Raw genomic sequence first — 16,065 nt, forward strand, 5'->3', positions numbered from 1 at the left:
CTTAGCTCTCACTCATGAGTGAGAACATACAATATTTGGTTTTCCATTCCTGAGTTACTTCACTTAGAATAATAGTCTCCAATCTCATCCAGGTTTCTGCGAATTGCATTAATTAATTCCTTTTATGGCTGAGTAGTATGCCATCATATATATATATATATATATATTATATATATATATATATCACAGTTTCTTCATCTGCTCATTGATTGATGGGCATTTGGGTTGGTTCCACTATTTTGCAGTTGTGAGTTGTGCTGCTATAAACATGTGTGTGCAAGTATCTTTTTCGTATAATGACTTCTTTTCCTCTGGGCAGATACCCAGTAGTGGGATTGCTGGATCAAATGTAGACCTATACTGAACATGCCCATTTACATCATCCTACAATTTCAGGTATATTTTCTCATATGATATGTGGCAAACAAAAGACATCTGTATCTTCTGATACATGCTCTCTGTTAAGGTTGGTGCTGGTGCTTGAGAGTGACCTAAATTTTATGGGTCCCATCAAATGGAGCAAAAATCCTCTATAATTGACCTCAGATTTCATTAGGTGACAGATGGCCTATGCTCAGAACATAATCTATTAGACTCAGAAAACTACCTATTGTCTTAGATCTTTATGACAAATTATTAAAATGTTTCAATCATCAATGCTAGCATGGAGTCACAGCCCTTGGTGCAGCCTAAAGACAGATGAGCCCAGACCCCTACTTAGAAACAGACCATACCAAGGTAGAGAGGGTCAGCCAACCCAGTCAGCTCAACTCATCTCAGAGTCAGACCTCTGACACTCTAAAGCAGCATTTTATGAAAACCTTGTTTTATTGCCTCACATTTTATGAAGCTTTTTTCAATCTCCTTCAAGGCCTGTGACTCAGTGAGGAAGTCGGCTCTCTGATATGTTCAGGTGATATACAGTAATTAAGGCCCAGAGAGGTCTCTACCAGTTGTCCAACATCATAAAACTGTTGGGAAGAGCCACAACTTCAAGCTACCTGAATCCCAGTCCTTTGCTTTTTGTTTCTGAACTTACTGTGGCAGAATTCTTCCCAGAAGCAAGATCACTCTCACAAGCTGAGATTCCATTATTTCAAAATTGAGTCAGAAATCTTAAGATTATGGAAGTAAAGCCTTGTTCAATTAACTAGACGCAAGATACAGAAACCAAGCTGCGTGTGGTGGCTCATGCCTGGAATTCCAGCACTTTGAGAGGCCAAGGTGGAAGGACTGCTTGAGGCTAGAAGTTCGAGACCAGCCTGGGCAACATAGAGAGGCCCTGTCTCTATAAAAAGTAAAAAATTAGCTGGGCATGGTAGTGCACACCTGTTATCCTAGCTACTCAGGAGGATGAGGTGGGAGGATCATTTGAGCCCACAAGTTCAAGGCTGCAGTGAGCTAGGATCACACCACTGCACTCCAACCTGGGCGACAGAGCAAGACTCTTATCCCCACCACCCCCCCCAAAAAAAAAGAATAGAAACCAATACTCGATTTTACATACGGGTTCCTCCTTCCTCTTCCATCATAGCTTTCCCAGTATGACGCCCTTAATTTTCTTAACCCTACTACAACCACCTCATGATGCACAGACCAGATTTTTCCTCCGCTGTTCCACCACTGGGACACATTGTCTTAGGTCTATACAACGTTGATCTAATCCCTGAAGACAAAGGGCTCACTTAAAAAAATTATCTATGTACTTAAAATGTATCTATGTACTTAAAATGAGGCCTTCTTTGTACAGTCATCCCTTGTTATCTGCCAGGGACTGGTTCTAGGACTTCAACCGATACTAAAATCACAGGTGCTCAAGTCCTTTAGATGAAATGGCCATAGTTATTTGCATATAACCTATTCACTTCTTCTGTATATTTAAAATCATTTCTAGATTACTTATAAGACCTAATAAAATGTAAATGGTATATAAATCATTGTTATACTGTATTTTCATGTGTATTTTTTATTATTGTATTATAATTTTTGGACATTTTTAATCTGTGGTAGGTTGAATTTGCAGATGTGGGACCATGAATATGGAGAATTGAGTGTTCTCCATTTTTTTATAAGCATAAAATTACACTCATTCCTAGACCTTCACCTCCTATACACTTCTGTGCTCAGGGCAGCTACATACTTATGAGGTAGAGCCTCCCATTCAATTTTGAGAATAGGGAATTCACTCCTGATATCAGAGGGAGAGATGAAGCTGACCTACGTGACACCTTAGCACAAAGAAAAATGTATCCTTCCTTCTGGGCAGATGTAGTTTTGCACAACGGTGTGGCTTGGCAAGTGGAATTCTAGGAGAGTTGTAGTCCTGATTAACTCCCTTAGCCAGTCATCTTCATCTAAATGCCAAACTGCATGATCATACAAGGTAGCCCTGAGACTGGGATCCATGAAGATTATTTCCTTAAGATTTTTTTTCAGTAACTGACAAGGCAAGTATTCACAGTCACTTCACAGTTTGTATTACATATTTGCAAGATTTAAGATCTGCTCCCAGTTTAATGAGTTCCATGAAAGTAGGGACTCAGTCTTCACTCACTCCATATGCCAGTGCCCACTAGAGTCCCTGGCACACAATAAGCACTCATTACTCATTCAATTCTCTTAATAACTATGGCTGCAACACTTTGAGAAGAGCAAAAAGATTACCTCATAACTCTTAGTTCATAATTCTCAGACATGACCACTGTCCAGAAGTTTATGGTAAACACAAGAACCCACATGTAGAGAAGAGTGAAGAAGACAGGCAGAGACTGCTAGCTAGAAATGTTACAAATTCTAGACCGTGGCCTACCACTGCTTCTGGATCATGTCCTATTAAATAGAGCAGCGATATAAATGACAAAATCTGTGACTGCCCCTTAACTGATCGCTGATATTCGCATTTTATCAATGGCCTCCTCTTCCATCCAATACCATTCTTGTCTCTTTCTCCAATCCATTTTCCGTAACACAGCCAGTGTGAAAACTAACCCGATTGAAGTATGGTTTCAGTTCAAAACCTTTCAATCGTTGCTTACTGCTTAGGAGAAAAAGGTACAGTGTTCTTATGACTTTTAAAGCCCTTTGTGATTTGGCCTTTACTTAGCTCTGCAAACTCACCTACAGTCATTCCCTCTGCTTTCTATGCTCTAGCCATCTCCTTTCTATGCTCCTTTCACTTCCCTAAGGACAAAATGCTCATTGCTGCTCGAGGCCTTCAAACACTCTGTTTCCTCTGCCTAAAGTACTTGTTCTCCTCATGACAATCTTCACTTGCTTGACTCGTGCTTCCTATAGGTCTTAACTTGTATTGAGTTCTGAACACATACTGAAGGCATAAAGTGGGTCTCCCCACTTGCCCAGGAACTCTGCCTCCTCTGTGTCTTATTTTCCTCTGTAGTCCTGATCTCATTTTGTTCCACTGTATACATCTGTATGATCTGAGTAGCATCTATCCCTCTCACCAAAGGCTGAAGGTCTATTTGGCTTAGCATTTATCCTCAGCATTACCCAGGGGTTTGACATATAGCACAGATCCTGATGCTTATTCAATAAATGGACAGTTTTTAGACAGAGACATTTTTGAAACAAAAGCTTTCACATATTTATTACTGAATCCACCCTACTAGCACAGAACATATAGAAAAAGAGAAAAACATATTCCCAGTAAAACATGTACAACTGTCCAGATAGTGGCGACATTTTCAGCTTGATATCGTAAGGTGATCATGACCTTGATAGAGCATAAATATGTGTGCCATCTCAAGTGCGACTCCTTATAGACCCAGCTTGGTTCTTCTCCAGTGTCTCCTTTTGGAGTTGTACCTGATTTTATTACCAGGTTTCATCTGAATCCACTGGGGGATGGGACGATTTTGCTTTTGTTTCTTGGCCAGGAATCGCTTAATGGTGAAAGTCTTGTGAGAAGACATGGTGAGAAACAGAGTCAACCACACACCACTATGGTAGAGAAAGGGAGAGAGAGACGGAGACATTACTAACATAGACTAGGATAAGGTAACATGAAGAAATAACAAGACAAGAAAGAGGATCTTTGGTGTCACAGCGAGCGCTCACTGCCACTCAAGATCCCACAGGCAGCTCAGCAGCAGCTCAGGAGCCAGCAGCAGTCTGAGGAGTCTGATGGCTGTTCTGGCGGATCAGCAGCAAAGGCAGGAGTCCCTTTGTTCCCCCTGTTCCTGACTTGATGCTACTCATTTCTCAGCAGCATACTTCTGCTTCTCTTGTTAAATGTCCATCAAGAGGAATTTTTTTCAACTTTTAAAAAAGTTACAAACAGGTAATACCAGTTCATTACAGAAAAATTAAAGCAATAGAAGACTAAAAAAACTATTATCCCATCTAGCTAGAAAAAGCTCCAATATTAACAACTTAATATTATAAGAGCCTTCCAGTTAAGACAGATGTACATGCAGAATATTGTCTTTCTATAAACTGAGATATTGGAGATATTATTTTGAAACTACAACTTATCTAACTAATATGTGACCCTTTTTTGGCAACTCTTTCTCAATAATCCTTTACATTTGGAGGTCTTAAATCTTTTCCGGTGTTCTAGTATGGCAAATAGTACAGAATAGGAAAATATGGTTGAAAATAGAAATCTATAAAACAAGTAATTCATCCCCACAACACTTAAAACATGAATGTATACATTTAAAACATGCGATTCACTGTAAAACTACCTCATGGTACTTTCATGTTATTACTATTTTAAAAGTCATTGGCTGTGCATACTAATATTTTTATCTAATTATCAAAATTGACCACATTGCCGTCTACTGAATTGCATGCTACCACTCCCTTTAAAGATCTTGGGCCCTCCATAATTAAGGAATATCAACCTGGGGCACAGAGACACAAGGAGTTATTTTTAATGATTCCAGTGCAAAATAACGTCTATATCCAGATTGTGAGAGTAATTAAATGATGGCAGTAAAGTCCTACTGCAGTGTTGGAGATATACAAACTGTATGAATCTGTCATGATAAAGGCAGTTTTTTCTAACCCTAAGATAACGGGGATAGTGGTAGCGTGCAAAAAGTATGACTGGTTTCTGACTGTCTGAGTTCACACATAGCGTCTAACTCAGTCTTTTCAGATGTGACCCAAGTTATTATCTTGGCTTCTCTCTTATGGCTCACTGTTGTGAGATGTCTATTCTATGTCTAGCATCTCCCCTAAAATATAGGCAGGAAGAAGAGAAAGAAAGAAAGGCAAAAGACTACATGCTGTGAGGCTACTGGCTTTTAAGGAGCTTTACTAGGTATCTCTCTCAATACCTTTGACTACACCTTATTGGCAAGAACCGTGTTCCACTGCCATCCTTATCAGTAATGAAGGATGGGCACTATAGTTTTTTAGCTGAGTACATGGTGCCCCCAACCCCATACACATCAGGTTCTGCTAAAGAAAAAGGAAGAAGAACGAATAGCAGAGTAGGTAACTAGCAGTCTTTCCTATAACAATTTGGGAAAAGATAATTTAGGATACTTCTGTGAATTTCAGCTCTCAAAATAATCAAAAGAAAATAGAGGGAAATTTAAAAAAGAGAAAAAGGAAGTTCTCAATAGAAATACTTATTACTCTAGGTATTGAAAAATGGGGTGAAAAAAAAAAATGGGGTGCCCACCCAAACTGATGGGCAACCCATAAACGTCATGGTAAGGAAATACCAGAAGAAATAAGAGTGCTAATTGTACTGTCTGCTCTTCAACCCTAATATCCAAACTTCAGACACTTCTGAGACAACTGCCCTAGTGGGGAGGCCAATGTCCCCAGATTTGTATACCTTCCCACTGGGAACTTCCAGGAGCAGGAGACTTTATGTGCAAGGAACAGATAAGTAGGTAAGTAAGTTGGGGTATAGGGTGGGGTGTGGTTGAGATACAAATGTTTCATGAAATACAAAACACTGGAAACTAAGCCATAAGTATCCTTGTAGAGTCTACAGGTTAAGAGAATAACAAATAGGCCTGAAAATGACAAATGGGTGATAAAGATAGGGAAGGCACACTACTATTTCTGTCCAATCCTTTGATTTTCTTCCCGTACATTAGCAGCAAAGAACCTTTAGCTACCAATCACAGTTCTTCCTAAATTTACCACATGCTGACTTTAGCTAGCTATCTAGCAGACCCTGTTCTACCCTTTGTATATGAATTCCCTCTACACAATCTCTATCAGTGACTACTTGGCTCTAACCACTTCAGAAAAAAAGCTTTCAAGAATGCAGGGAAAGAACTAGACTGGGTTGCCAACAAACCCAGGGTCTAACATCCTCTCCCTTGGGAACCCGGGTTGTACTGGTTAGGGTTCTTGAAGCCAATCTTGTGTGAAAGTCTTCTCTAAGAAAAATTTACTGTAGTAAGATAAATAACTACAGTAGGACAAAGAGTTTACTGCACTATTCCAAGTACTAGTTCCCAGTGAACAGGATGATAGGGTGCTCACCTTTGGAGATGCTTTAGGCTAGGAGCTCTGACCAGGTATTTCCTGACAGTTCAATGCCAGTGACATACAGCTCTTAGCTAGAACTAACTCTCATGGAAACTTTTAAAAAGAAACTCAAAGAGATATCTGATCTGCGTTGGAGACAGTGAAAGAATTGAAAGAACTGGTTATAATACCAACTGAAATAAGCTTATAGCCAGTAAGTCAGTAGTCCTCATTCTAGTACAATAGTAATGGTTATGAGGGCAGTTTTACCTTAAAAGGAATGATTACACTTATTGCCCTACACATCTCAGGTGATTCAGAGGACCTGCAGGAGTTAAATCTTCCCAAGAAAATACTGAATCACATACCTCTGGCTATATGCCAAGTTATATAATTAGTCTAGAGGCTACAAATACAGTGTAATATAGATCCCAAATACTGGAGATACACACTTCATTCCAGAAAACTGAGAGATGGGGAATCATGGTACCAAGTTAAAAACTGGACAAATTCTAGAACCTGGATAGCCTATGCAAAGGCGAAGCTTATTAAGTGATCATAAATGGAAGGCCTGCTGCAGTTGAAAGAAAGCACATGTGGAGATGGAGGCTCGTGAGATTTATCAAATCTCTATCAGATGCAATCATACTTGGCCATTTAACTGGAGCTGCCAGAAAGATGATCTATCCCTAAACCCCAAGACATACATTTCCTGACCCTTGCTGTCCTAAGCATAATCTTCAGCCATATCTAGATGATTCTGAGAGTTCACGGGAATAGGCACTAGTGCTTGTAACATCAGGGTGCTCATAAGGGTCCCATTCTTTAACATCTACATTGAATATCAAAAATTGGACTCCGGATTTTGGCAAAAAGCATAGGCCCACTCCTCATTATTCTACTTACTGGATATAGGGGGCATGTGCACACCAATGGCTGCCTGGGGAATACAGTAGTGGCAGCTATTTGGGCATAACTAGACCACTAGGGCAATTAAATGGTTCCTCAAAATTCTTACTAGGCTCAGAAACAGAATTTGTTATGTAATTTCCAAAGTTCAGTTGACTGGGCAACCTCAGCAATCAGTGATACAGCTATTATATATGACCCGCTATTCAAAAGTAATACCAAAGAAATGGTAGCCATAATAAATGTGGTCTAAAACCACATGTCTTTAGATCATATTCTAGCTGGGAAGAGAGGAGGAGCATGTGCTACTACATAAGGAAAATACCTATATCCCAAACAAAACACATGGGATGCAGTCAGATATATCTCTAAGGAAGTGGTTAAACTGAGTGGGCTTCATGGTGGTCCTGGCTCTCCACATCTTTTCATAAAGTAGGATTTTATAATAAGAAATGGAAATTTATATTAAGAAATTTTATAATTGTAAGAGCAATATTTTGATTTTTAAGAGAGAAGTTGTGTGAAAGTAATAATGGTGGTGTCATATTGGTTTAAAGGTCAATATGTTGTTTTAAACATAAGTTATCAACTAAGGGTTGGATGGAGGTTGGCCATAACTTGCCTTGTAACTTAAGAAGTGCCATGGCTAGAAAGCCTCTGTGATGTGAAAAGCACCCTCTGTTATTTGTAGCTCAGAACTGGGAGTTCCTGCATCTTGTGGCTTTCTGAATCGCTGCACCCAGACCGAGATGCACCTGCTGCCTGCTGACCACTTCCTCTTCCTTACCCAGCCCTAATCACTGTCTTTGTGCACGTGGTTACAGTGAGATACTAGATCCCCCATTCGACCACCTGCTGCCTGTTGATCAACTCCTCTTCCTTGCTCTCCTGTTTTCCTTCCTCACTATATAAACCCCTAACTTTGCTTGAAGCAAGGAGATGGATTTGAGGTTTGGCTCTGGTCTCTCTGGTTGACATCAACTGTAAAATAATAAAGACTTCCCTGGCAATACTTGCTTCTTTTCGTGCGGCAAGCAATGGGACCTAGACTGAGACCCTAGTGTTTGATATCAGTATCACGAATCGTGAAGTGGATATTGTACTAGGTACACTTCTGCATTTTGTGAGGCTTTCTGAAGTTGTGGGAAGCACTTCTGGAACCCACTGTGTAAATATCAGAGCACTCTGGAGTGGTTAAAGGTTATATCACTATTTAAGGTCATAAGGTTAAAGGTCATAAATATTTTTAAATATGGAACTCTGGGAATCTTTTAACAAAAAAGGGTTTTTGTATCCAAATCATCTTGTGTGTCCCATGTCTGATTAAAGTTGTAGACTAACAAAAGAACTTTTGTTCCCAAAATATAAACATCCACAGCTTTTTTTTTCTGAGACGGAGTTTCACTCTTGTTGCCCAGGCCGGAGTGCAATGGTGCCGTCTTGGCTCACTGCAACCTCCGCCTCCCGGGTTCAAGCGATTCTCCTGCCTCAGCCACCCAAGTAGCTGGGATTACAGGCTTGAACCACCATGCCCAGCCCATCTATTGCTTTTTAATGTTTTGAAAAACCACAGTACTCTGAAAAATATTGTGCCTTATTAATTTATTTTCCATTTCTAGTAATGATGGCCTAGGTTATTTAGGTCAGTCTGACAGCTGAAAACAAAACAACTAAAAAACTGGGTAAAATATATTTCAAATAATCTTTTTAAAAGCCTCAAAGAGATTACAAAACAGTAAGGAATTATCAGGCCAGGAGTAAAGAGAAGCAAAGAATCAAGGGAAGTAAACAAGCCTGAAGCCACTTTTTCACTGAAAGCACTGCTAATCCCAGAACATTAGGACTCCATTTTGACAGCCTTTCAGAGTACAGAGGAGATTGAAAACAAAACCCTGGGTTCATAAAAGTTAGGGAGTCTGTCAGGAGACCTTCTCCTACAACAATCTGGGATCCAAAATTTCAGAGTGAACGTGAACAAGAATTGTAATAATCTGAATGTGATGAGACTCCTCTGAGTTGTCCAGGAAATATCAAACTTTGAACAGGTGGGCCCAAACTTGTAGTACTTGCAGGTACCCAACAAAAGCAAATACGTGTGATCTTTGGGGCAAACTATCTTAATTGTAGGCCAGACAATTATTTCCACAAAATGACATTTCAAGTGCAATGACTAGCAGAGGGTCAAACATATCCAGCATAGAAGAAAATTGGAATCAATGATTAAAACAGACAATAGAAAGAGATCACTAGAAACTCTAGGTAGGACCCAGCATCTGTGTTTTAAAAGGCCATTCAGGTCATTCTGATACATGTTAGAGTTTGAGAATCATTGCTTTATATTTTATCATATAAATATGCATCCCATAAAAAATACATAAATGTAATAGATCAGAGAATGAACCCAAGAATTTGCATTTCTAACAGATTCCCAGATGATGCTGATGCCAGACCAAACTTTGGGAACCACTGGTATGAAAAAAGGAATTTTAGTATACAGGTAAAGATAGTGGTCACCTGTGGGGAGGAGAAGGGCTGTTACTTAGAAGCAATATGCATATATTTCCTAGAATGCTGGTAATTTTCTATTTCTTAGCCTGGGTAGTAATTATACAGGTGTCATTGTTAAACTACACATTTACACTTTAGTGCCTATTTTAATGCGTAATGAGATAACTGGTTTCCCTTTCCCATTCAATCATATAGTTCAAATGTCATGGTGTAAATCCTGTCTACCATCATCCTGCCACCTTCATTTATAATCAGTGCCTAAAGTATAAAATGCAAAAGTTTGTCAAGTTCCAAGACATAACTCCTTTCACTTTAGTTTGAAATGTAATTAGTTCACAAAATTAAATAGTTTTGAAAATTAAGAGGAGAAAAGTTTAAGTTTCTGAAAACCATATTTAAAGCAGTTTAAAATTCAGATATACTATCTACAGCCTTCATCCCTAAGTTAGAAGTATCTACAAAACTAAACTATCTTAAATTTTTAACAAAGTGTCCACTTTTGAAAATTACACTTTAATTTTTTTCACAAGTTGAAAGACAGAGGAAGAAAATCCTACCTTTTTCAAGTCTGAATTTCCTACTCCAAAGAGGCAAAGATGCTTGCTTCTCTCCAAATAAAATCTGAAAAGAAAATATCCAGTGTGTAAGAGCAACAGTAAGATCTTACTATTTTCAGTTAAACCTTATACCTGTGGGTGAAAGTAGTGTTCATCAATTGGCCTGAAATTTGTGAAAACCTTAAGAGAAAATATAGGAAGTCTTTTTGCAGAAAGAGAGGCAATGACAAAAAAAAATTGAAATATATAATATTAAACTGATCAGTGCAGCCTGTGCTTGCTTTTGAATTCCCACTCACAAATCCTCAAACATTAATAAAATCTGGGATGTGTACACCTGTTTCTTGTGTTTATGAAAATAGGCTCTTTTGGGGATTAGATTCTTCCAAAACTTCAAAAAACAGTAATATTTGCCATTTTTTGATTCATGGTATCAACATAGTTATTATACAAGCCCTCCTCACCTTTAGTTTGTGAGGAAACCATTATAACAGCTTTTTTATATACATTTCTTTCTCTCTTTTTGAGACAGGGTCTCATTCTGTTGTCCATGCTGGAGCATAGTAGCATGATCCTAGCTCATTGCAGCCTCAAATGCCTGGCCTTGAGCCATCCTCCCGCCTCAGTCTCCTGAGTAGCTGGGACTATGGGCATGTGCCAGCAAGCCTGGCCTGTAACAGTTATTATAGTTACTGATTCTGGCAGCTAGTCAGTAGCTGCCTATGCCTGGTGATGTACCAGACAGGTATTTGAACAATCAAATAGTTCCCACAGCAAGGTCTGTGTGTAATGCCTCCCTGTGGCAAGCTACTGGCTGAGGCTATGGCAAAAAAATATGCAGCTGGGTTTTGTTATGCCTGTAAACATCACAACACATCCGAAGTCCAGATATGTCTCCCCATTTATGTGGTAACACCTGGCCGGACCCTATTATACCTGTTGCTTTGCTCAGCCCCATTATACCCAGAGGCTTGCAGAGAGCTGTATGCACACATCCCTTACAACATCCTCTCCTTCCACTGTTACAAAATGACTCTATGTTATGATGCCTAATCATTATATCAACTGCAGGCAATGTGGCAAGACAGTGATGATATGATGATAGCTTAGCAAGGACTGTTCCTGGATATTGAATGTTAGATCCAGATGGTCAGACTAGTGAAAGGCAGTTTTTGCAACCATGTGAGTTAATACGCTGCAATTTCAAGATAATATAGTTGAGGATAAAAGATGTTTGATAAGCTCACTTCCTGAGCAGGTAAAACAGCGGGTTTTAGCAGCCTAAACACATCTCCTGGGAGGATTTGGGGAGACATGAAAAACCACACACACTGAACACTGCCAATCCAATGTCCTCTGTGTCCTTTACTCAAAATGTAACCTTCACCAAACCTCAAACCCAGTCTTCTCTGGGATACTTCTATTTAGAAAGTAATAATCTTTTTTTTTTTTTAAACAAAAGCATAACCATGGCCTCAGAATAGAGTTGATCTTAGGACAGCAGTGCTCCTCCTCCTCCTCATTGACAACAATACCTTAAACACGTAATTCGTTCTACAAAAGGACATCCTCACTCAATTATTTTGAGTAGAAAATTCTAAATTATCAAGACTTAGCTAAGCTTGTTATATTAAATGGTTGTTTACCTTGTCTTAAAGATAAAATGTGTTACAGTAAAGCACAAAATATGTAGTATCTTTTCATCAATGTCTACAAATTGTACTGGATTATCAACCCTCTCTACCTTTTGGACTATAAAGTTAACCTTAAGAAACCAACCTATAAAATTTCTGCATTGTATCTTTTAACACAATCTGAGTTTTCCTCCCTACTCCCAGGCCACCACTATACCCCCTCACCCCCCAGCTTTTGTGTGTGTGTGTGCCTCTGTGAGAATATCAGACTCACACATAATAAGTGCCACTTAATAAGAGCTGTATTGTATCATCTAGGTTACCCAGTAAGTATAGAGAGGATATTAGTGATTTCCCTTGGGCTAGGCTAAAATACTTCATCTCCTACATATATTTTGTTGTAATAATCAGTTGACTTGAAAATCAATCATCCTACTCCGCCCTCGCCAAATGCTTTGAATATTCTTGTTGACTGTCCTGTCTTTCCTGTGTATTCTCTTACAAGAACCAGTCTCAGGGTTTGTGAGATATTCTAGTCATTTGTGAATCTACTTTGATTCACATGAGTTGATCACATCCATGATGTCATCTTCAAAGCAAAGTTCTTTCTACTTTCCATTCATTGGTTTTATTCTCTGATGTATTAAACCACAATTACTTTTGCACCAATCTAATAGTTTGGATATTTGTCCCTGCCCAAATCTCATGCTGAATTGTAATCACCAGTGCTGAAGGTTGGGGCCTGGTGGGAGGTGTCTGGGTCGTGGGAATGGATCCTTCGTGGCTTGGTGCTGCCATCGTGACAGTGAGTTCTTGTGAGTCTGGTAATTTAAAAGTGTATGCTACTTCCATTTCCCCAACTCTCTCTCTCACTCTTGCTTTTGCCATGTGCCGTGGCTGCTCCCATTTCACCTTCTGCCATAAATAAAAGCTCCCTGAGGCCTCCTCAGAAGCAGAGCAGATGCTAGTGCTATGCTTCCTAGACAGTCTGTAGAACCACAAGCCAATTAAACCTCTTTTTATAAATTACCAAGTCTCAGGTATTTCCTTATAGCAATCTAAGAATGACCTAACACATTCTCAATCATTTGATAAAAATTTTCATCCTAAATTTCTTCTGTATGGCAAGTGGTTTCTGAGCAATCTTTAACTTTGAAACTGAAAGTACTCAAGTATTTTATATGCAGAGGTAGGGCTGTTCTCGCAAGTTTCTTTTTTTTTTTTTTTTAGCACTTCCACTGTTACTGTCATCTGCATCACATGACACTTCTATCAAATGGGCACAACTATCTGTATATTTCATGCTGTTTGCTGACTTATGAGCCCAGGGCATCACTGTACCACTTGCTAACTTATTTTCCTTAGCAAGTCCTCTTTCAGCTTTCTGTACATCCTTGGTTGGCACATGGCCTAAAATCAAAGTGGTATTTAAAAGGCTTTTTTTCCACATATACAGCTCGCACTTTCTCTACATCATCCTGCGAGTTGAAATATTTTTTGTCTTCTGTATTTGCGACCACTGTCACAGTGGTTAAAAAGAACTCTGGAGAGCCGGGCACAGTGGCTCATGCCTGTAATCCCAGAATTTCGGGAGGCTGAGGCGGGCGGGTCACCTGGTTTTGAGTTCAAGACCAGCCTGACCAACACGGTAAAACCCCGTCTCTACTAAAAATACAAGAATTAGCCAGGCGTGGTGGCAGGTGCCTCTAATCCCAGCTACTTGGGAGGCTGAGGCAGGAAAATTGCTTGAACCCAGGAGGCGGAGGTTGCAGTGAGCCAGGATCACGCCACTGCACTCCAGCCTGGGAGACAGAGTGAGACTCCTTCTCATTAAGAAAAAAAAAAAAGAACTGTGGAAACAAACTGTACAGGTTCAAGTCTCACTGCCACCACTTGCTATTAGTGTGACCTTGAAAACATTTCTTAGCCCTGTTGTTCCTTATTTTTCTAATCTGTAATATGTGGATAATAAACATTTAACACCATAGGGTTGTTATGAAGCTTATATAGGTAGAGATTTAGTGTAGTAATGAGTATAAAACATTTAGGACAATGTTTGGCACATAAAAAACACAATACAGGTCTTAGCTGTTATTTTTATATCTACAGCTGTATAAAGCCTACAGTTGTTGAAATTATAAATGTTCCCAGTTTTAAGATTTCTGTGTTGATTCTATTGTACTAATGTCACTATCTTGACTATTTAGTAGGAAGATATCACATACACAGACCATAAGCTCCTCAAGAGGTTATATTTTTCTTGGATACTCAAGGATACTCAAAAGAGTAATTGAGTACATGATAAAGCTTTCGTCGTCACACCAGATACAGAGCATTTCCTGGAGGCTGCCTACCACATAACCATTAGTGATGGTTGTAGGAGTCAGAAACACTCCTGGTTCCCACAATATCTGAAATAAAAAACACAATACCAGAGGTACTGCCCATGGCAACATAAACCAAATATGCCTCCAGGCAGCTGATAGCAAGATTATACACGCATGTGTACACACATGGGCTTATTCACCCAGAAATGGTCAATATTAATATTCGAAGATTACTGCTACACTCAGCCATCTTCCTTTGATGAGAGAGAATACAGATTTTTATTTTGAAAAAAATTTTGCTCAAAAATCTATGAAAGATGCTCAGTTGCTGGGGGTAAAGTATAAGTCTGGTGCTGGTGGAATGCTAACTATAGGTGTAGAAGGAATAGGTATGGACCCAGCTCTTCAACGAGCGTTCATTTAGGTAATCAGATAAATCTGATGCTGACAGACAAAAGAATGGCAGATACTGAAATGATTTTGCTTATTCTCTATTTTAGGGAAGATTTCACAAGAACCCCCCTGCTTTAGTAAGAAACAGATGTTTCCCCCGTATGGTTTCTCACTATCTCAAGAGCCACTTTTGTCCATATTCAACATGTATAAATATTTCAGTAATTTGTCTTCTGCCCAGGATGTAGAAACCTAGAAAGAGCATCGCTCCTATGCCAACAACCAGAAAACTACGAAATAATTTTTCCTGAAACTCAGAGGACTGAGGTTAGGAAGACCAACTGGACTACCCCCATATTAGAACTAAAAGTCCCATATCCTGGGAAATTCCTCAGATCCAGGCAAATTGGAACAACTGGTCACCCTACCTAAGGTCACAGACCAATAAAGTAGCTTGAAATCCAAGGAAAGACTGGCCTGGCAAAGGAGCAAAGGGACATGAGCACTGAAGAAGAGACATCAAGTACCTCATACGCTGATAAGAATTCAGCTAAAATTGTTAATGAATTGCTAACGGTCAAGTGTGGACTAGCATGAGAGTATAAAACTCCTGTTCACTCTGATGGTAGTTTATTTTGCTGTGCAGAAGCTCTTTAGTTCAATTAGATCCCATTTGTCAATTTTGGCTTTACAGGTAACCTACAGAATGGGAGAAGATTTTTGCAATCTACTCATCTGACAAAGGGCTAATATCCAGAACCTACAAAGAACTCAGACAAATTTACAAGAAAAAAACAAACAACTGCATCCAAAGTGGGCAAAGGATATGAACAGACACTTCTCAAAAGAAGACATTTATGCAGCCAACAGACACATGAAAAAATGCTCATCATCACTAGCCATCAGAGAAATGCAAATCAAAACCACAATGAGATACCATCTCACACCAGTCAGAATGGTGATCATTAAAGTCAGGAAACAACAGGTGCTGGAGAAGATGTGGAGAAATAGGAACATTTTTACACTGTTGGTGGAAGTTCAACCATTGTGGAAGACAGTGTGGTGATCTCTCAAGGATCTAGAACTAGAAATACCATTTGACCCAGCCATCCCATTACTGAGTATACACCCAAAGGATTATAAATCATGCTGCTATAAAGACACATGCACACGTATGTTTATTGCGGCACTATTCACAATAGCAAAGACTTGGAATCAACCCAAATGTCCATCTGTGACAGACTGGATTAAGAAAATGTGGCACATATACACCATGGAATA

The 16,065-nt window shown here is 39.3% G+C and overlaps 1 protein-coding gene across 2 annotated transcripts in view; it reads right to left on the reverse strand.

Moving 5' to 3' along the window:
- Nucleotides 1–3,576: 3,576 nt before the first annotated feature.
- LOC108530464 (60S ribosomal protein L39-like) overlaps nt 3,577–16,065 on the reverse strand; it is a 23,546-nt gene continuing 11,057 nt past the window's right edge. For both annotated transcript variants that reach the window (XM_017873409.1, XM_017873410.1), the window contains exons 2-3: nt 10,431–10,494; nt 3,577–3,957 (exon numbers count right to left, since the gene is read on the reverse strand). In XM_017873409.1, coding sequence (XP_017728898.1) covers nt 3,944–3,957; nt 10,431–10,494 — 78 coding nt within the window. In that variant the 3' untranslated portion in view covers nt 3,577–3,943. The remainder of the gene's footprint in view (nt 3,958–10,430; nt 10,495–16,065) is intronic.

The sequence above is a fragment of the Rhinopithecus bieti genome, unplaced genomic scaffold, assembly GCF_001698545.2.
Source record: "Rhinopithecus bieti isolate Rb0 unplaced genomic scaffold, ASM169854v2 scaffold_5626, whole genome shotgun sequence".
NCBI lineage: Eukaryota > Metazoa > Chordata > Mammalia > Primates > Cercopithecidae > Rhinopithecus > Rhinopithecus bieti.